The sequence below is a fragment of the Mesitornis unicolor genome, unplaced genomic scaffold, assembly GCF_000695765.1.
Source record: "Mesitornis unicolor isolate BGI_N332 unplaced genomic scaffold, ASM69576v1 scaffold5025, whole genome shotgun sequence".
Classification (NCBI taxonomy): domain Eukaryota; kingdom Metazoa; phylum Chordata; class Aves; order Mesitornithiformes; family Mesitornithidae; genus Mesitornis; species Mesitornis unicolor.
Window position 1 is genome coordinate 7,968 of NW_010186056.1, and position 22,977 is coordinate 30,944.

Sequence of the window (22,977 nt, forward strand, 5' to 3'; positions counted from 1 at the left end):
TTCTGTCCTAAAGTAGTCTTAATAGTGCTGGCAGAAGGATCTTTCTATACACCCATTCAGTCAGTATCTAGAGCTTCTGTGCTGAAAATAATATGTGAAATGTCTGTGCCTTCCAGTAGTTAGTGAGGTCAGAAATTATAGGTGTGGTGAACTCTCTTTAATCCGAACACTTCTTTCTTCAAGTTCACTTCCAGAAAGATAGATGGAAAAGAACTTTTTAAAGCAAAACTCAGCATTTGTTTAATATTAGATTAATTTTAGGGTATGTGAAGATACTGTTGTGCTTGCTGTTTTGCAGTTTTTCTTTTTCTTTTACTTGAGTTTAGCTACCGCACAAGCCAAGCCACCTAAGACTTTTGTTATTAAGCGACATATTATTAAGTAGATTAAAGCAATCGAAGTTTTCTTCTCATTTCATTTTTCTTCATCTGTATGGAGACTGTTAGAAAATCTTCCTATAATTTCTACCCCTACGGTGATTTAATAAAGTCTTGAAATGGTTGGTCATTATTTAGCTAGCCGAGATAGGTAAGTTGAGGAAGAAAAGGGGCTGCCTAATTCACGAGAGAGAGAGATGTGATTAAGGAGAAGGATCCTATTTGAACTGGAATGATAGCTAGAATACATGATTATTCTGCAAGGAGGGTACAGTTTATTTACCTGTGAGTAAATGTTACTTTGTGAGGAGTATGCCCAGGGGAGTGAAAAATAATAATCTCCAGTTCATTCTGTTTCGTAGTGCGTGTGCTCTGAGGATACAGTACCTGATTTTACTGCATCTGCAGACATAAACTGAAGCTTTTACAGTTAATTCTTAAGCTATAGAGCAGATGGGGGAGATGACATTCAGTTTAATGCTTGCTTATACACCTTTTACTGTAAACACTAGTTTTTTTTATTTACAATATTTACTTAATAAGGAATTCACTAGATTCTGTATGTTACTAGGATTTCACCAGTGGCTCTACTGATTACTATTTTTATGGGCATTGGCAATAATCTTGCTGTGCAAAAGGGAAAAACGTAATCAGAGGAGTCAGTTTTGTAAGCACAATACATATCCATTCGTAGATCTGTCTCTTTAGCATGAGTCTTTTTTCAGTCAGTTTAAAAGCACAAAAAACATTAAAACCATTAACTATTTCTTTAACTTTCTGAACTGTAGAATGTTTATAGCTTTTTCAAATGGAAACATCTAGTATATAAAGATAATCTTAATTATTTCTCTCTCTCTTTTGAACCAGCCTCTTATTCCTAGAAGCCCTACAAGCAGTGTTGCTACGCCATCCAGCACTATAAGCACACCTACAAAAAGAGACAGCTCTGCCCTTCAGGATCTCTACATACCCCCTCCTCCAACAGAACCTTATGTTCCAAGGTAAAAAAAAAAATCATTTCAGGTACAATTCAATGTCAAAAATAATTGTAGAGTAACTGAGCATTCTGTTCCTACCTGTTTATCAGCCTGCCCTATGGAATTAGGCTGCTAAGACTTCATTTTGCAGATGAACTGATTATTAAGGGTAGATGTGCTGAATCAGACCCATAGTGGTCTGAATCAGTGTCTTGTCTGCAAAACAGAAGGTTCAATACCTTTTTTTCTCGAATGTGGGATAATCTATTGTCTGTAACAGTCTTCTACTTCAGAAGAGCAAAAATTATCTGAAACTCTGAATCTATAACTAGGAAAAGAGTTTGTAACGGTCCCCTTGCTTAATAACCATGATGCAAAAAGGGAGTTTGACCTAAAAGCAAGAAACTTTCCCACTTCAACAAGAGCACTGCTTTGTTCTGTCATAGTGTTTTGCTTTTTAAATATATTTGATTTGATAGCGTTACAGCAAATTCCAGGATTGTGTTTCAGTGTGGCCACACTGCTAATGGTCACTGCAGTGACTCTGCTGTTCCCTACTCTGACCTGCCACCTGAAACAGGCATTTTCATCCCTCCCAGGTCTCTGCACTTGCTGAGGCAGAAAAGCAGCAGATCCTCCTTGCAGATTCATCACCCTACCCTCACACAACCTCAAATGACTCAATATAATTCCACAATGTACACAGATGTTGCTTTACTGACATTCTGAGAGAATTATGGCCTATAAATAATACGGAAGTAGCTGCCCAGAGGTCTAGCAATGTATTTAAAAGGAAATAGCGTTTTTAAAGCTTCCATATTCTTAGACACAGGCTGTCATGTGTCCAGTCAATGTATTTTTAAATTACTTCTTTCTTTTCTGTTAGATAACTTTCTTGGAAAAGTTGTAAGGACAGCATGTCCTTTCTTGTACCTGAGCTTCTTGTATCCAAGTTTTTCATAGACTTTCTTATCAGTTACTCTTCTGGCCAATTAATAAGATGTATGACCTGGTACTGACAAGACTTTCCTGGGGGTTATCCGAGAGTGAGGTGTATGGCAAATTAAATTGCCTAGTGAGGAGGAGAAGTTGTGATTCTATGATAAATTCTTACTCTTTGGAGATATAAAAAACCTTCTAGGGCAAAAGAGTGACTTTCTGCTTCATTATTTAGATGATGATACAAGCTTTTTGTGAAGCCATAAGCTGAGCCCCATGTTCCTTCCTCATCCCTGCCTCATCTGTTACCTGACTGTGTTTTTATTTCTTGGGAAAAAAAAAAGCCATTTTATTTCAAATGTGATACATAATAACATGGTTGAACTTGCTAACACAATTACTGTAGTACCTGTCTTGAAGTAACAAAGAGACAAACAGAATACCTAGGCTAGTTTACTTACTTTTTTTCTTTTAATTAACTAAAAGCTTTGTTAGTCATGACACTCGAATTGTTCATAGGCATTGAATGTGTCTTATCTCTCTGATAAGAGTATTTTGTTATGTCTATGTAAAACTTTTAAGCACATGGTTTTCAGAAAATCCATAGGAAAACAAAATCAAGTATTTAATTCTAACCCATTAGTGTAAAAAAAAAAACAACTGCAGAAAGAAACCCCAACTGAAACAGCCTTAGGTTTCTCTTTGAATGCAGTACTTACATGGTAAAGACCTATTGCTCCTGAAACTGAAACAATACTGTCTTGAAAGTAGTGCCTTTGTACTGCTACTGATCAAGTTTACCATCACAACAATACCTTTATTTGATAAAAATGCATCCTCTTTTTTAAAGTATTTTTAGTGAATATTTGCTGCTCAGCAGTTTTTGAGTTCTGCTTTAGAAATTGAGATATTAAAAATGCATTTTGATTATTTATTAATAACATTTCTAAAATCATTATGATAATGCAGCAGTTTGGACCAAATCTGATTAAATCTTGTAACATATAGTAGTACAAGCTGTAATCTTACAGCGAGATTAAGCTATGTATATTTGAGGGGTTTTTTATCAGTTTAATCCTAATGGACTATACTTCACTTCTGAAACCTGTCACATAGCATACAGTGTTTCTGAATAATCTGGTTTGGCATTTCATCAGAATTTTTTGTCCATGATTAACTGTATTTAAGCATATCTTTATTTCAGGTATTATCAAACTGTTCAGCATCTGTTTCTCAGTTTGTTGTTGCTGTTACGATGGGAAAAAACCAAACCAAAACAAAAATCCCTGCTTTTGTTACTGGAATAGAGAAAAAGACATGATCTTTTGATGTAAATGCTAAAACCCTGAAGCCGTGCCGTCTTGTTGACAATACCCACAGATAGTACAGCTGCCGACATAACCACACACGGAAGACATGAGAAAGAGGGACCGACACTTTCTGTGTGCTGCTTACAAAAGTGCTGGTCGTAAGTTAGTGCCTGCTCAAATCTGTCAACTACTTTTGAGGATGAGAACTGAAGCCTTCACCTCCAGAGGGCTGTGGCAACGGGTGTTTGCCTGGTGGCTCTGCACTTCTCTCTGTGCTTGCAGTAAAGATCCCTCCAGCCCAGGCTGCCCTGCTTATCACGGAGGCTTCCTTGTGCCAGCCCCTGATGTTAGCTGCAGCACGCATTAGCATCTTGCTTTTTCATGTCAGTCTCCAGCGTGTTACCTGACAGGGTCCCCTCAGCACTGTCACCACAGAAGGTCTTTCTGTGACTGGAGATGAGCTCACAGCCCTGGTGGGGCTGCATCAGCCCTCCTCGCTAAGCCAACACCATTCCTGCTCTGGGAAAGCAGCCTTAAAATTATACAATGCATTTATAAATGCAAATGCAGAAAAGTAAGATCAACATTTTTCCCTTGCCCTAAAATGCTAAGTAGATTACAAAAAAAGAAAAAAGGAGGAAAAAAAAGAGTAGCTGCATATCAGCTTTAGTTGTATGACTTTTTTCAAGAGAAACCAATAAGATAGATAAAGGCTGTAAAGGAAATGAATAAGCAGAGATGCGGGAGATAACAGGTATATACATATACATATATTTATATATGTGTGTGTGCGTGTGTGTGAGACCCTAATGTTGGTCAGTGGCATCTATCCTGCTGATATGAAATATTGTCATATTCCCATGTTTATGGAAATATTCACAGAAAAAAAAATCAGTGTTATATTAATCTATTTAAAAAACTCTCTTGTTTACTGAAGGGATGAAAAAGGAAATCTCCCATGTGATGATGTTGGCAGACATATAGTGGGCAAGCCGGTTCATACAGGATCCGAATCTCCAAACTCATTTCTTGACCAGGAATATCGGAAACGCTTTAATGTAGTTGAAGAAGATGCAGTTTTATACTGCTATGAATATGAGAAAGGAAGAACAAGTGGTCCTGGAAGGAGAGAGAGCACACCGACATATGGTATGGCATTGATCTAATAAGGATAATGACCATATGTTGTTTTTAGCATTTTTGTACATCTGCTTTTGTATTTAAGCATGAAAATATTTTCAGTGCCATTGATTTTGTTAAGAATTCCATACTACTTTAGTCCAATTTCAACCTAAGGGCTTATTCTGTGCAAGAAAAATGGTATTACTTATTATGATAGGGAGATAGGAAGGCAAAGCCTAGTTTTGTATTGATGATTTTTGTGAATATAAGTTCTATAATTTTGTTATCAGCTTAATTTTCCAGATTATGCTTCAGTATCATTTTGTCAGAAAAAAATGACAGAAGCCTATTTATTTATACTACAAATACAGGATGGGATTGTGCTCCAAGTATAAGGGCAGGAGTTGCATAGGTTTAGCATTAGAAAAATTTACCGAGGTGTAATAAAGATCAAAGCCACTTCATATTTCCCAAGAGATGATATGCTGGTTTCATACTGCACTGCTCTCTAAAACTCCGTAATTTTTCTCTAGTCCCAGAAATGAAGTATGACTGATGATGAGATGCATTTTTTTGTAACACTGTATTACTCTCCTCTGAGTTCCTGTATGGGAATCAGTGACTTCCTATACACAGCAGTTCCTTTTTGTTTGATGTTATATCTTGTCTAAGAAAGAATCCAAGACTTCCACGTCTTGGATTTTGACTTCTTTAGGGTGACATCTCTGAAACTATTTCTGATGAGAGTTTTACTCCTCACACCTTTATGCTCCAGGTCATTTTCCTTTTGAATCTGTCAGAACTTTTCCTTTAGCGAGTGTTGTAGTGTACTTCAGCTTTGGACTGGAGAATTGGTTTTCTGTTGCCAAGTGTAAACTTGTGCAGTCATAGAGTTGTTAGGATATAGAAGAAAATGAAGAGAAAATCTCATGTTAAAAAAGACTTTTTGACTACAACAGTTTTAGCTGAGCACACACTTGAATATTTCTTTTTCACCCCACTTACTATGTTATCTCAATTTTTAAACTGAGCACAAGTTGTATTTTGGAGTTGTTGTAGTAATCCTGACATCATATCCCTTTGAGAAGAAGATATACTTAATTTATGAGGAAGCATAGGTTTGGTACATCATTCAGCCAAGTTCCAAAATCAACTGGGAACCTTGATTTAAATTGAGCTTGACCTGTGTAAAGTATCTGCAGAACCTGGAGCAAAGTACTTGTACAACAAAAGGTGTGTTTTTGTAAGGTACACTTTCTATACAACCACACAATCCTGCTACAAAATCCTCTGTATCTTTTCGATTTCAAAGTGGTTTTCAGGTCTTTTCTAACCATGCTTATAGTGTACAAAATAACTGCTAAGTGTTTGAAGTGGATTTATCAATTTTATTACTCCTGTATTTCAACTAATACAATTGGTGGATGTAGTCAGTTCCATTAACAGAGATGTGCTCTCTGTTCCAGATGTTAAATTTTAATACTTATGGTCTAGAATGAAGAAGAACGCATTTCTTGTTCAAGGTCTGCTGAATCCGTTATTTCATTGCAGGACAGCTTTTTTAGCCTTTATTTCTATTAACAGAAAGGGTTATAAGTACATGGATCAAAGACTGCACTGAAAAACAGACATTACTTAGCACATGTGTTATACAGTGTTTCACTTTTGATCTCACTTCTTTTTTAATGAATTCACCACACAGAGTCCAGTTTTATTTAAGTGTATTTTCTAAAAATATTACCATTTTAGCATTAAATTTGAAATTTTCCCACATGGCACTTGTTAGCATAAGATTTGTGGCTAGGCATGACCTTAGGATTTCACAGAAAACTGGAAAATGACACTAACACTCTTCTGGGTTATGGTGACCCATTAAAGAAAGTCAAGTTCCAAGGCCTAGAGAAAAAAATTGTTTTTAACGCATACTCATTACTTATGTGGTGGTGTGAATTTTTCTTTTGCTTTTTCTCGGTCCTCCTTTGTGAGAGGTTAACAAGGCCCTCCATAAATTCTTTATTGGAATCTTTTGACATTTTTGGACAATATTAACAGAGAGATTTCTCTTTCATGCCCTTACCGGCTTCCTGCTGTTGTATAATTGTTGCTAATTGGCCTTGGAAAGCTTCTGTTCATATCCCAAGGAAGACATTTTCCTCAGTGTGGTCACTAGGGAAAACAGAGTTAAAGAACCCATGGGGGTTAACACGAAGGAGATTAACAGAGGTAGCAGGCAAGTGAAACTTGAGTTTAAGGAAATTACCACAGTTTTACTGCCAGTTACAAAAAGCATGCACTTTGATTAGCTAGAGATTTTGTAGAAAATCTGTTACAGCTATAGTTTTTGATAACAATCAAGCTTTACATGGTTTTGTACCTTTTTAAGTGTGCAGATCCTTTCAGTAAAATACTGTGCATTCAGCCACACAAAGAAGAGAAACTTGTATTTCTAGAAAAAGTAACCATTGAAAGCTACCTCTGATCAAGTAAATATGAGCTGCATACATCCCCACTCAGGAAATGACTTCTGAACTGTGTGCTCTAAATCTCACCAGCTTCAATCAGACTTAAATATGTGTCCATAATTAGTAAAATAGGAGATAAATAGAAAGTGAAATATATACATTGTATTTCCTGAGCAATGATGTATTTGTGACCTGATCCTGTGGTCTGTACAGAACATACACCTTTTTTTGTCAATTTTTTAAAAAGACAATACGACTATTTACCATTACGTTGCGTGCATGGTGTTGATGTATTTTCCATGGATGCCATACTTCAATAGGTAGATAGACATGTTTGGATATTTGATTTCATTATATACACATCTTTTTCAGTGTATCATAGATTTAATCTCAAAAACGTGGAATAAGACTGATCACATTTATGTGGGGGTTTTCTAATAACTAACAAGACTTCTGAAGTTTTTACTTTAAGCTCTGCTACTTTTAAAAACCAATTATTTTTCTACTTTTCTGGTTTGTGACCAGTAGATTGCTTCAAAAAAGAGCAATGGCTGACCTTGTTGTGAAAACATTTTGTTTTTTGTCTGCCAGATATGGTGCCATATGCTATGCTAGTCTATGTTGTTTCAATATCCTCTTTAACTTGCTAAAAACTTCAGACCACTTCAAGTAACTCCACTAAGTTGCGCTGCACACTTTCACTGAATTTCCAGCTATATTTATGGAATCCTTAAGCAGAAATCATAGTTCACAACATTTTTTAAAATCAATTCAGCACCTTCCAAATCAAAATTTAAAGGATATAATAGTCTTCAGCTTTTCTCTCTTGCTGTCTGAAATCAAAGTGAATTTGCCAATAGTAATGTACTTTGCTTTCTGTGGATGAGATGCTACAGAAGAAATTACATCCAGAGGTTTTCTGCTTGCTTTCTTATTCAGTCACTGATGGACCTTTTAAGCCCACCGGCAAAGATGCTATTTGTGAAGGTACTTTAGTGATGTGGGCACGTTTCTGTTACCAACAGTTCACATATGCTTTAAAACATTTCTCTTCGTGTGGGTGCCAGAGGCTTCCAGAATAATAAATAGATACTGTTCAGTGAAAACTAAAGTAATTTGAATGCACTTGTCAGTCTCAAACATCAGTCTGCTGATGATTTTGTAGGGCACTGGATTTATTTTCTAAATTTAAAAAAATCCATGAAATACTTAGCTACTTCTTGTCTGCTAAAGAAAACAGAACTCCTGTCTTAACCTCTTGTTCAGAGGTGATGCCGGATCCTCTTTCATAAGCAACCCTGTAGAATAGCAGCTTAGCACATAAGTTGTTCTTTCATCTAAAGAATGTTAGTTTAATGCTGCCTTATGGTGCATGATCTCAATTTTTTCCTCTGTTTCCAGGGAAACTAAGGCCTATTTCTATGCCAGTAGAATATAACTGGGTGGGGGATTATGAAGACCCCAATAAAATAAAAAGAGATAGTAGGAGAGGTAAGTGACCTGAACCAAAATCTTGTACAAGGCATTATGGATTTTATCATGTTTTGAGTTAAATATTTCACCCACATTTTGCTGCTTGTTTAGATATATATTTTTGTGAACTTGTTTTGGGTTCTTTCATTAGGTATACTTAATTTTTTGCAGAGCCTTTGTTACAATTGAGGAAGTTGCTTAGCTGAGCAAAAAAAGAGTAATGACTGCAGTACCCTGCAGTTTGGCTTAGCTTTATATTGGCATTTCATTGATTCAACTGTATTATCCAGTCCATTTTGAAACTGGCTTTAATTTTATAATACTAGAGGACAAATGTGTGGTTATTACTGATATGTATTATTATGCTTAAATGAGAATTACCTCATGTTTCTCTGTCTTCATGCATCCTTTTTGGGTGGATAACATTCTAGAGCAGCATGGGATTCACCTCAAAACCATTGAGAATAAGTTCTTCAAAATTCTAGTTTGAAAGACTAAGATACCTAACTTCACATACAAAATGATAAGCTCTGAGTTGGCTATTATTGGCTGGGAACAAGATGTTACAGTAATGATAGATAATTCTATAAAAATATTAACTAAATGTTCAGTAGGGATCAAAAAAGGAAACACTGTTAGGAATTATTAGGAAAAGAATACAAGACAAATTAAGATGTATTCTTATAGTGCTGTGCAAGTACTTGCTCATGCTGGATATGTGTGCAGTTCTGGTCTCTTCATCTCTTAAGAAAAATACCATAGAAATCAAGAAGGTTCAGGGGTTCAAGAGACAACAAAAATTATCAGAAGTATGGAGTAGCTATCAAATTCAGGGTCAATTCAGTAGGCTGGCCATCATCAGTTTGAGAGAATTTAGGAAGGACATAATAAATGTTTATAAAATCTTGTGTGGAGTGAAGTAAGGAAATAGGTTCTTCTGTGTTTTTTTCTGAAACAAGCTGAGAAACATCAAATGTCTCTGCCGAGTGCTGGTTAAAAAGAAAAAGAGCTGGCTCCTCTGGTAGTTTGGGTTCAAGCTAAGGAACCTTTTGACACAGGAGAGTGGGAATACTAAATGTACACATTAATACAAGGAAAGACCAGGCAAGTTCGTGAAAGACAAATCTGCTGAGGTCTCCTAGATTCACAAACATTGCTTCTGGCTCAGGATGTCCCTCAGCTACAAGCTGGTAGATGCTGAAAGAGTATTCAGGGAAAGTATGGATGATACAGGGAATAATCTCAAATGAATGTTCAAAGAAAATTACTTTTAAATGTATGGCACCACAGTCATTTGTATTCATTAGGATCTTGTTTTAAAAAAAGGTTACAGATATGATCATAAGTGTATCATTGCTCACTTTTTTAAAACCTCAAGACAAAATTTATTGATGTGGGACTTCTTGTATATTCTGTTCTTTTTATTGTCAAAGATACCAGAAAACTGCAAGAATCATTAATTTTCCTTACCGAAAGATTGCTTTCTTATTATATGCAGACCAAAGAAGCAAATGGGTTTTGTTAAGGAAATAGTCTTGAAGAGTTAAAAGTTAAAGTAGATCTTGGCAAGAATGCTATATATTTTGAAAGTGGGATTAACATACATACATCAGTTCACAATGATGTTTTGCATTACTTTTCTTTCAACAGAAAATTCATTGCTTCGCTATATGAGCAATGAGAAAATAGGTCAAGAAGACTACATGTTTCAAAGGAATAGCAAAAAGGATACAGGGAAAAAGTCCAAAAAGAAGGGAGACAAGAGTAGCAGTCCAAGTCATTACTCGCTGTTGCCTAGTTTACAAATGGACTCATTGAGACAAGATGTCATGGGCACACCTGGACCAGAAACTGCTTTGTACCACGTGAGTAAAAATAACATTAACAAAAGTTGTTGCTCTGTGCCTGTGATGAGAGACTGTCTTGTTTTTATAGTGGTGGTGGAACATTTTTGGACTGCTACTGTTGCACTGATTCCTATTTTTGCACAATAAGTAGATCCCAAATAAATGTTTTGGAATTCTTTGTTGTACTGTTACAAATGTGGGATGGAAACCAGTGTATTATCTCCTTTAACTAGAAGATGTCGTGTTTGTAATGGAATGTGGTATCTCTGCCTTCACTTACTTGCTACTGATGGAAAGGGAAGAAGCAGCAGTTTCCAGACTGGCTAGAAACCTTCTTTCCAGCATCTATATCATGGCAATATGCTAAGTCTTATCAGGCAACCCCTTTACTTCAGTTACTTGAAGGGACTTATGGCAGGAAAACTTGTGAGAGGAATTTGTTTTTTCTTTGGGGTAACAGGAGTCCTAATACGTGTAACTGCTTTTAACATATAGCCCTCAATAACTCAAGTAAATGTGAAGGGAGGGATTCTGCTGAATAGGATGTAAAAGGGAAATTGCAGTAACTTACTAGATTTTAAATGTATCAAGAAAATGGCGTTAGAAGATCAGAACATATTTTAGATATGGTATCTTGTTCACCCCATGAAAATATTCACAATTTAGATCTCAGTAAAAGATATTATTATAGAATATACACACAGTAACTATACTAAAAACAATATAAATAATTGAAATTATCTTCATATACTAACAAAGAGTATGTAATTTTCATCACCAATGTCTAAGGTAGATGACAATGTAGGCTTGTCAATAAGTATGCTGTGAAAATCTAGCAGGTGCAGCTTCACTGAACCTGTAAGAAACAAGGAGCCTGGTTTACTGTTGTAAAACGTAACTACAGGTTATCACATTATAATTGGTTTAGATTAATTGAAACTAATGGACCGTCTACATGCTTGTACACCATCTGAGTGCTTGGTCCACTGGCTTCTAAAACTCTTTAGTGTGCTGCAGTGTATAGGTAAGTCTGACAAATTTCAGAGAAGATGTAATTTAGCATTGTGGTGCACTTTAATTAGATCAGATCCCCAGATGCAAGAGCTGCTTTTTCATTTTTATTAATTTAAGTATGATGATAAACATTTTTTCTTACAGTCTTATTTCCAACTTCAATTTCCAACACAGGAGGTTCCACTTAAATTTGAGAAGAAACTTCTTCTCAGTGAGGGTGACAGAGCACTGGAACAGGCTGCCCAGAGAGGTTGTGGAGTCTCCTTCTCTGGAGACATTCAAAACCCGCCTGGACGCCTTCCTGTGCAACCTCATTTAGGTGTTCCTGCTCCGGCAGGGGGATTGGACTAGATGATCTTTTGAGGTCCCTTCCAATCCCTAACGTTCTGTGATTCTGTGATTCTGTGATTCAATTTTACCCTCTTTTTTGTAAGCTGGAAATCTGATAGTGGGGAGATTTCCATTTGCAAAGCAGACTGATAGATAGTGTTTCTCTAGTACATGAAGCAAAGGAGATTGGAAGTGTCCGCAAACTGTCCTCTCTGTAATGCCTGCAGTCTTTCATAGAAGGAATCTAATCAGTGCAAGAGCCTTTGAAATCAAATATTTACAGAACAAAATAGAAAAGTTATTTGTGTAATGAAGGACTTTCCACTCTGTAGAGAACAGTGAGGTAAATTTGCAACACTTCCCATGTATGGAGGGAATACTCATCTCTCAGTAACATTTCTTTGTTAGTATATGTTACATTTCTGACACTATGCAGTGAGAAAGACTTTTTTTTAACGTGCTATCTTTGTTTTTTCTCAGTTTCCTCTGTTACCAATTATGTTTAGTTTTCGAATTGTGTACAAAAATAAACAATGTACACATGAACTGGAAGATTCTTCAGAATTCTGGTGTGGAAGTTAATGAGCAACAGCAAACTTTGAATTGACAGCCAGCAGTTTTCATGTACTTCAGATAGCTGTCCACAAAACACCTGAACTATTAACACCACATATTTTACCAGTGTCTGCTAATACTTTTTGTGCATCATTACCACTACAGGATGTCTCTCTCTATAATGCCATTAAATCTTCAGCATCCTTTTAGAAGTTTAGTAGGAACTTTTATATTTTTAAAAATATATGAAAGTTATTCATTCTTCAGAGTACAAATCAGTATTGATCTGTTAACTGGCTTTGAAGTAAAATGTATTCAATAAACAGAAGGAGGAAGATTTGTCTCTGGGGAAATGGGAAAGAGCCCTTCGTAAAGCATTGACAGTCCTCTGCAGCTGTTTATTGCTGGTCCTATCACTAGAAGTCACCACGCAGTGCAGTGCGGTTCCTTTTTTGTGGTGTTGGCACCTAAGCATACTGGCTTATGAAAACCTAATCTAGTTTGGAGATGGGGCCGTATGTCTTGCTACATAGCAGAGGCAGAGGTTTTGTAATAGATTGGACAGAACTTTTCTTAAAATCTTAAATAAACAGTGCAGCGGGAGATAAAGAACACAGGGAACTCATATCTGGCTGCAGTACAATTTTATTATACTATAGATAACAAATAGGACAATGAAAACATACTTAATGCTCAAATTGCATCTTAAGGATTGCTAAAAAGTGGCTGTCTGATTAGAAAATATTTTTTTACAAGCATCACCTACCTAGTTTTCGTAAAGGCTTTGGATTATCTGTAAATTGGAGCCTCTGGATGAACGTGAGTTCAAGTGCAGAGGAATGGTGGTACCACCACAGACTGCACTAATTAGTAGTAAAAGAGACTGGGGTGAGTTTGGGGGAGTTTGGTTTGGTTTTGGTTTGTTGGTTGTTTTTTTTAAGAAGTCAATGTTTTCATCATACTAGAGTATGAGATAAAGAGAGAATACTGTGACTTTCTGAGCTGCATGCCACATGGCAGGGGATTTTCCTGAAGTTAAGTGCAGCTCCTACCAGGTGGCTATAGCTGAACTGGTATCTATCACTCCTTAATTAATCATATTATGTCCCAGTACTAGAGAATACTCTGCCAGGCTTGTTAACTAGTTCCAGTCTGTGGTTGCTCTTGTTGTTAAAAGTTTTCACCTGTTAGCCTGTGTTTTACCTGGCTTCTATGTCCAACCTTAGTTATAAATGTACCTTTATCCTCTAGGTTTAAAGGTCTTTTCGTTGCCAAATTTTATCTCCCAATATAGGAATTTACAGTTTATAATTGAATCACTTTGTAGCTTTCTTTTGCTTGAAAGAAATAGAATGAGCATCCTGGGTTTGTCATCGGAGAGTGTATTTTCATATCCTTTCATCATTCTCATAATTCTTTCAACTCCCCATGTTTAATTCTGAAGTATCCTAAGTATTCTAACCATCCTTCCAAAAGTATGTATGCCAGAAGAGGACATAAATTTCAGGGAGTTGGATAGAAAGACAATATAACCTTTCTATTCCTGTTCATTACCTCTCTATTAAACTCTTTACAGGATTATCTTTTTAAAATTCATATTCTGTGAAATAAAGGAAACCCTGCACATTTAATATCTTTATTTTTTTTCTTCTATTTTCTTTTCTCTTTTTTCTGAATTCCCTGAACTACAAATCATGCTGCTCACGCAGCATTCAGGTCTCATGTCATTCTCTGGTCTTTGATTCTGTGTTACCTCTATTCAATGACGTTTTCATTCTTTTTTGAGTCCATTGATATAAGTGTTAAATAATTTTGGACTAAGAATGCATCCCACTAGTTTATGATTAATTTCCCTTACAATTCCAGGCCTATTTCCTTTTGAATTTTGCAGCCATTGACATTTGCATGTTGATTACCTTTTTACTCCTGAAGGTTTTCTGTGGAAAAGCAGCGTTTACAATTATGCTGAATTCAACTCCTTGCTTCTACTGCTTTTATACATGACTCCATAGAAAAGAAAAATCTTTGATCAAAAAAACTACTACTACTGATGAATTAAATTACCACAACAGAAATGGTATGGTTTTGCCCTGTAAACAAAGTGGATGATGTTAAAAAATGACCGGGGTAATTGAGAAACGTGTGGTTGTTGTTCATTTGCTAAAAGTTATTTTGAAAAATGCCAGCAGATTCAAATTGTTACATACTGAAGTGAACACAATAATGTGGTAGTGTAGGTTTTCATTACTTGCAGTATACTAAATTTGCATAAAATCACTGCTTTTAACAATTTTGTTTATATCATTGACCTGCCATTGCAATCAAAAACTCTGTGATCAAGGAAGCATTTTAGTTGTGACCTTGAAAAGTGAACAGTATTAACTTGTGTTCACTGAACATAGCTGATGGGATAGCTGATGTAATAGCAAAATAAAAACTAATTTGTGTTACATCTGTGAAATAATCATCTATTTTATCCACTTACGGTATTTTTTTAATCCTCACATACAGAATATCTTCATTACTTCACTTTGCTTTGCTTCCCATTCCAGAAAGTGTTTCCAGCATACATTGACTTCTAGCAGTTGTTGTTTTTGCATTCTATTTTTCTTCCTCGGTATTGCAAAAGAAATACTGACACAGAGTGTTAATGTTTTTATTAAGCCAAGGCAAACTGTTTGAGCTGTTGCTAATCTAGTGTGCAAGCAGGTGTGCAATGTGATCTATTACCGTAGATATAAAATGGTGCAGTTAAAATTGTCTTGGACCTTTGGGGCACAAGAGATGAAAGCTCTGACACATAATTATAGTTTTTTAAGTTCATTATGTTATTCTGTATAGGAGTTTACTTGGTACGTTGTGCTTAGTTTTCATTGCAGGAAAATAATGTGATTATTTAGAAGGGAGATAGTGTCATGAGTCAAAAGAAGATCCGCTTCAGGTTACTAATAATCTGCTCTTATCTGGATCAATACAGCTTTTCCTGTCTAGAAACAGCATTGCTATGGGTATAAAAGGTTGCAGCCTATTTCATATAGTAGGGAGTTATACAAGAAAAAACAACCTTGCTTACAAACTATTTCCAAACCTACACCGAGAAACTTATATTGGTGCCCTTGTTCCTTCTCCCTTCCTGCCGCCTATCCCTTTGCCCTTTCCTGTTCATATGTGTTTAGCAATACCTAATTACTTACTTGTCATAGGAAAAGTGACAAAAAAGTAACAGCTTCTCGCTTTGCTGATAACCAGCCTATTTAAAATTGTTCAATTAGTACCAGCAGTTTTCTTGGCCATTTTAACTGTGTTTGAAAATAAAGTAAGTTTAGTAGCAAGATGTACCATTTAAAGTTCAGACATCTGGAACAGATAGCTCAGGAACAGTTGCAGGAAAGAAACGAATTCTGTAGGAATTCTGCTGAATCTACCTGTGTAGATATGCATATATGCACTATCTTTAATGTTCCAGTTTTACTTTAAATAATGGAGGGATAAAATAAAAGCTATCGTTTGGGATTTTTTGTTGCAAATTCAATGAATCTTTGGCAAAGTTATTTTTCTCCTCTTTAGCAACGTGTAGCTGTCCACGTGGTTGGAGTGCAGCTCAGCGACTCTTAACTCACGTAATTAATTTCAGTGCTTGCTGCCATGAGCACCTTACAGAAAACCAAGCACTCTCATTTCTATTCTGCCAGTGAGGACACTGAGGCAACGACCATGAGGGGTTTGGCCAACATTATAATTTCAGTTGTCTCTCTCTGCCAGTCCTCATGAGGTTGCTGTACCAGTTAGCTCCACAGAACTGGTGGGTCTGCCATCAGTCTGGGCGTGCAAAGTTCTATTGGTTGCAACAATGATCTTGCTGAACATACTGCAAATGAAGATTTGTTTATAGACCTATTACAAAAATCAGTTTTTAGCTGATAAGATAAATTGAAAAGGAGACAACAACTTTCAAGAAAAATAACTGTTCTACTTAAATTATGCATTTTTCCAGGTATTCCTTGCCTCCTATCCCCCCTCCAGAGAAAAATACAGGAAAATGCTTTTTTAAAGTTCAGGTCAAAATGTATGTATTTAGGTGTTTTCAATACACAGAAGAATTTACCAAAAGCTCATTATTTTGAAAACTTTAAACTCTAACTCTACTGAAGTGGTTGATTTTCTCTTACTCCTCCTTTTTGTCTCTGCAGAAAGGCTGAAAGGAAGGAAAAAGAGAAGGTACTTCAGCATAAAGTACCTACATTTTTCATGAAAATTCTTGAATCAAATAGACATGTATTTATGAAAACTTTTAATTGTAGTACTGAGTAACTAGCATTTAAGAAAGTGCAGAACATATGCATGTTAATGTCCTAATAAACTTGTTCGCAAGCTACCCACCTATTTGTTGCAAAAATCTTCTGAACAGAAATTGCATCTAATAAGCACTATATAGTGAAAGACTACTTCAAACAAACAAACAAACGAAAACCCCACCCCACAGGAAAAAGAACAGTTTATTGTAATTGTAAGTATCAAAGTATTTAAAGCATTTCTGTTTGGTGAATTTTTGTTATGGATATTTGTAAGTAAACAAAAATAAGTTTGTAGAGAAAAAAATTTAAAATCATTTGCACAGATTTTAAGTAGGTGTCTGAAATCTAGAATGTCATTGTACCATTACAACAGATAGAGCTGGTACATTTTCTTCTTCAAAATGTTTGAAGTCCAACTATGGCAATATTTAAATATCAAGGCTCCCTTATCCATTTTCTTCTCCCTGTTTTCACAATTGTCTATAGTTAGACTTGTAATTGCTATAGAATAAAAGTCTAGCAGTTGATGTCAAAGTCCAGTTTAACCTAAGTGCATAGTGAAAAATATTTTCCATAAGTATTTCCATGATTTTTGTTAACATTTGAATTAGTATTGCCTCTTCTCTATGGTCTTTCACCTCCATTTAAATATTTGTATTAAAATAATACTGAAGCTTGCAAAATTATTATAGACTTACAGGCATCAATCATCAGCAAAAGAAATTTTAAGCTCCTTGAAAATGTATTTGTAAGAAATACTTGATTTAAAAAATTAACTACAGAATGTTAGGAGTTGGAAGAGATCTTGAAAGATCATCCAGTCCAACCCCCCTGCCAGAGCAGGATCACCTAGACTAGGTCACACAGGAACAGGTCCAGGCAGGTTTTGAATGTCTCCAGAGAAGGAGACTCCACAACCTCTCTGGGCAGCCTGGTCCAGTGCTCTGTCACCCTCACAGTAAAGAAGTTTTTCCTCATGTTCAGATTGAACCTCTTATGCTCCAGCTTGCACACATTGCCCCTTGTCCTGTCATTGGGCATCAGAGAGAAAAGCCTGGCTCCTTCCTCCTGACACTCGCCCTTTACAAATTTATAAACATGAATGAGGTCGCCCTTCATTAAAAAAATAGATACTTCTGTTAAAGTTAAAAAACATTGGCATTTTTGCATTCCCAGCTAAGAAACTGCGCTGGATTTCAAATAATTGTCCAGAAATCAAATTGTCATGACAAGTTCTTGAAATATTTTGTAATTGTGAAAAATTTCTGTCTATTACCACAGCAAGAAAGGATTAAAAAGCTCATTTCTCTGCTGCTTTGTTGCAAAATAGCCTTTGTAGTCTAAATATAATTGTGCATGCACTAGCTTCCACTGTAAAGGTAGGAAAACACAAACCTCAACTGGACATAGTGCATACACTGTTGGAATTTCACAAGTGAAAAAATAGTCGAGCCTTTTCAAAAATAGTGCTCTCAGATTGGACTCCAAGTAGGCTTACAGGCATCTCAGTAGAACAAGTCCAATAGTCTGAACTGCTGTGATGCCTTAGTTTCTTCTCAAGTACCTGTATATTTATGAAGGTCCAGCATAACTTGGCTCTGGTAAAATTTAAACACTGGGCTATCCCTCTGTGAAGGTGACAGGAGCATTTATGACATTTACTTCCCTTTCTTCTGTAGCTTAAACTAGTCATACTTCACCTTCATTTTTGTAGCCTTATGGGGATGTAGGAGAGCACTTTGGCCTGTTCTACAACTTCAACTCCTTGTTCATTTTCCCGTCAATGAGCGTGTAACAAGGTAGTTAGGCTGTGACAATATCTAGGTTCACATTTGTGGAAACTGAAGGAGCTCATCACTCTGCAGCAGTCACAGGGCTGAATAGGCTTATGAATCAGAGAATGGTAGGGGTTGGAAGGGACCTCTGAAGATCATCTAGTCCAACCCCCAATCACCTAGGTAATTGAAGTCACAGGGTAATTGAAATCCCCCAGGAGAACCAGGGCCTGTGATTGCGAGGCTACTTTCAGCTGTCTGTAGAAGGCCTTGTGAGCTGCCTCATCCTGATCAGGTGGCCTGTAATAGACACCCATAGCAGTGTCTCCCATATTGGCCTGCCACTTAATTCTGACATGCGCACACTCAACTTGCTGTTCATCTGCCCTTGGGCAGAACTCAATACATTGTAATTGCTTTCTCTTGTAAAGAGCAACTCCACCAACACACCTGGTTGGCCTATCTTTCCTAAAAATGACATAGTCGTCCATGGCAGCATTCCAGTCATGTGAGCTATCCCACCATGTCTCTGTAACTGCAATCAGATCATAACCCTTCAACCACACACAGATCTCTAATTTCTCTTGTTTATTCCCTATGCTGCATGCATTGGTATACAGGCATTTCAGAGAGGGAGCTGAGCATGCAGCTTCCACCCTAGAAAGGTGGAAGGCCTGATTACAATCATGGCAGGTAGCTGAGGAACCTTTGTTCTTGTTCTGACTGGTCAAACTTATTCCCCAGCTGAATGTAATGGCTTGAGTAATTGATTATACCCCTAACACTGATGTGCCACCCTTAGGTTTGTCTCTAGTGAGCCTGGATTTGTCCCCTTCTCCCCTCAAACCTAGTTTAAAGCCTTCTCAGTGAGCCTGGCCAACTCATGGGTGAGAATCCTTTTCCCCCTTTGAATAATCTGATTTGAAATTCTTTTAAAAGACTATTCAGAGGCAAAAGTCCTGGTAAAATGTTGCATATAATGCAACGCTGAGCAGAATACCCAATTTTGCTATGAAGGCATGATGAGCACCTAGCTTATACCCATTTATCTTTTCAGCTTCATAGATTCATAGAATTGGTATGGTTGGAAAAGACCTTTAAGACCATCAAGTCCAACGGTTACCTAATTCTACCATGCCCACTTCTGGTGCTCTAGTTTATTCCCCTAGTATAGTTCAGGTATAGAAGACCTTTTGTTCTGAGACACAACTGGAAAGAACAACAATTTTAAAATTCAGTAAAGGGAAGACGGGTTAGAGGAAGAAACCATGGAAAATTCTTATTTAGTGCCTTCATCAGTCTGAAACACTGTCATGGCCCACAGCTGCAATCTTCCCATTGGCCATAGGCAGCTTTGAATGCCTATATATTGGTACATGTTGGTTTTCTTACAGTTGGAGACTCATGGTTTTATGTATCTGATTCAGATAGAAGAGCGGCATCTCTCACCTTCTCAAGCTGGAATAGTGGTTTCAGCCCTTGGCCAGCTTCTTCACTGCAAAAAGAAACCATCAAATGATACTATATGTATTTCTTTCTTCGAATGCAGCATGTTAAAATCAGTGTAGGAACTTCATCTAGGCCATAAGTGAACTGTGTGGCATATAAAACAAACAAAATGGTGAAACAGTTAATCAGTTAGCAAAACATGCCTTACTCCATAAGATACTTGTGCCAACTGTAAATAATTGGGATAGCCATAAGATTGTTGTGATGTAAGGTAAATGTAGATAATCCATCTGGATTTGGTAAAAATCTGGTCTGAAATAAATCTTCTACATTTCTGAGGCAAAGAGAGGAACAGCATATACAATTTTTTGCTAGTGGAAGATGGCATTGTATTATTTTTAGACTAACGCAATCAACATAGAGGAATAGAGAGACTTCCTGGGTCTAGTCCTCTGCTATTGCGGTTAATCATCTTCATTTAGTCTTATTCAGATATGTATTAAACTCCACATTCAAACATGGTATGAATTGCTGTTCCTATTGATGGGAGCAGTAAAAGGTGGTAAACTGAGTGAATGGATGGCCAGCTGTGATAATTCCAAGGAAAATGTTGTGTAGAGAGAGGAAAGAGAACAAAATCATAATTACTCTGTGAGCAAGAGGAAGGCATCACTTCTAATGAATTTGCTAAAGAAAAAAGATCCAAATACCTCAGAAACCAGCATAAAGTGCATAGGATAATGGGGTAATTCAGGCTGGGAGGGATCTCAAGAGGTCAATACTCTGGTCTTTGGCTCAAAGCAGGGCCCAGCTCTTAGGTCAGACAAGGCTTCTCAAGGCTTTATCCACTCAGGTGTTCAAAACCTCTTGAGACAGAGACTGCAAGAACTCATGGCTAAGCTGCTACACTGCTTGGCTGTCCTCATGGCAAGAAAAGTTGGAAGCGAGTGATAAAACACAGATTTCAGCAGTAGCTGAGAGGATAGCAACTTGCTCAGATTTAAGGCATAGTTTCTGTTCTTTCATTGCAGTTTAGCTGAAATCATCTTGTGAAAGTCCCTCACTAATTTCACATTTGTTTTGCCAGTTCCAGACTCTCAGTTCATTGATCTCAAGACTGAAGAGAGTGTATGTGCATATGCAACTTTTATACTAGAGTTCTAGTTAAGCATGCATTTTGTGAAATAGTAATATTTCATCTCCTCAGAAGGGAGTGCTGACTTCTTTTAATTCTATGGAATAGTATCTGCATTGTTCATGAGGAATATTATTTCTGTCACAGATGAGAGAATATTTTCACATCTGCATTGCTTCTTTATGAAAGAAGGCAACTAATACCATGAATTTTCTCTTATTGGGGAAGCAGTTGCCAAAATGAAATTTGAAGGTAATGAATGTGGGAGATTTTACATCTCTTTCTATATACTCTGTCATTTTTATTAAAATCCAGAGTTGACTATTGCAGCAAAGGAAAATGCTCTTGAGATGAGGTAAGACTGGCTTATGGGCCATCTTGAAGCACAATCGGAGTTTTTTGTGGAAAACTTGTACTTTAAACTTTCTCTATTACCTTCTTTGCATCTGACCACAAGGGAAAAAAATGGCCTTTCTTTCCATGATGAAGCTGGGGAATTCTTTAAAAGTGAGTTACTGTAAAGGTCATCTAGTCCAGCTCTGCCAGTCTAGATTTATTCCTTACTGCATATGATAAAATGCTCTGAAAGTGTAATTTTACATTGTCAAGAGATGTAGATATATAGACTAATAAATCTCCCAGCTCAGAACATTTCCTAATTTCCTTTCACATCCCCATTCTGTATTTTTTCTGTTATCTATTTCAGTTAATCATTCCTGGTTGTATCCTGCTTTTATTACCTGATAGAGGGCTTGTGCCTTTGTAGGTATTAACATTGTTTGTCCACCAGCAAGCTGCATTACCTGTGGCTGGTACAATCATAACAGCACAATTGAGATCTTTATATTTTTTTTTGTAAATAAGTGATTTAGTCCTTGAGTTATTCCACTTTGACAAAGAAGAGATTAAGTGCAGTATATTGTAGGAGTGAAGTGTATCAGGCATTACACAGAGAGGACTCAGCATGAGTTATCAGTGCAGTATGGTGGGGAGGATCACAGCTATGAGAACTTAGCTCTAGATCCCAGCTTCTCAACTGGCTCCTCTCTGCACTCTTTTCTGCATAAGGAAAAGGAAGGTATCAGGACTATAATAGCAGTGAACCAAGTATGCTGGTTGGCATGCGTCATGAAATTTGACATTCTAAAATACTTGTACTCTGAGTGGTGGAAATGTTGTTTGAATTAAGGGGGCACAGATGCCTGCTTCAGAATACCTTTTATGAAAATGCTTTAACAAGCAGCACAATTGTTTCTGAACAAGTGATTTTTTTCAAAGTAGTGGTTTAACTCCACAGGAGTCTCTGCCCCGCTTACATGGTGGTGTAAGCCTCTGGCCTGTTGGTGACACATTATGTGGGGGATTGTATGGTTGCACCTGGGATTAAAATGGCTCTTTGCAGCAGTGCGGCTGCTGAACAGAAGCTGTTTTATTAGGTGTTTCTATTTTACTGGTGCTTGTTGCTTAGCGCCTGATCTCTGAGTCAGCCAATCCATCTCTGCTACTGTACTGTGGAGGAAAAAAACCCTCATATTTTTCATATAGCAATAACTATTTTTTGTCCATTTCTCAAGTATATCCCTTTGCTTTCAGATTAACCCCAGTAGGTAATATTTCTAACACTACAGAATTCCAACTTTAGAATGAAGTGTAAAACTAATTTTGTATGCTGGTTTGTACCCATGAGGTTACCGTAGCCAGCACAAAATTAAAAAGACCTAATGTTATCTTTCCCTGCCTTCTGAGAAGTGCTGTTTCATCTTATGCTTAGAGGAAATTTCACTAAATTCCAGCAAGTACTGTGTCTTTTATCCTGAAGTGAACTGTTCTTTTTCTACCTTAATTCATAGGTGCAGTGGAAGTTTTTGGTATGAATTTTAACAGAATGTATAATGGCTGAGGTGCAAACGCTCTTTC

General features: G+C 36.8%; 1 protein-coding gene across 1 annotated transcript in view; it reads left to right on the forward strand.

Annotated features, from left to right (window-relative positions):
* Nucleotides 1–1,244: 1,244 nt before the first annotated feature.
* CNKSR2 (connector enhancer of kinase suppressor of Ras 2) overlaps nt 1,245–22,977 on the forward strand; it is a gene marked incomplete at its 5' end in the record, with an annotated part of 90,055 nt that continues 68,322 nt past the window's right edge. The window contains 4 exons of the mRNA XM_010185023.1: nt 1,245–1,378; nt 4,541–4,752; nt 8,589–8,678; nt 10,311–10,525. Coding sequence (XP_010183325.1) covers nt 1,245–1,378; nt 4,541–4,752; nt 8,589–8,678; nt 10,311–10,525 — 651 coding nt within the window. The remainder of the gene's footprint in view (nt 1,379–4,540; nt 4,753–8,588; nt 8,679–10,310; nt 10,526–22,977) is intronic.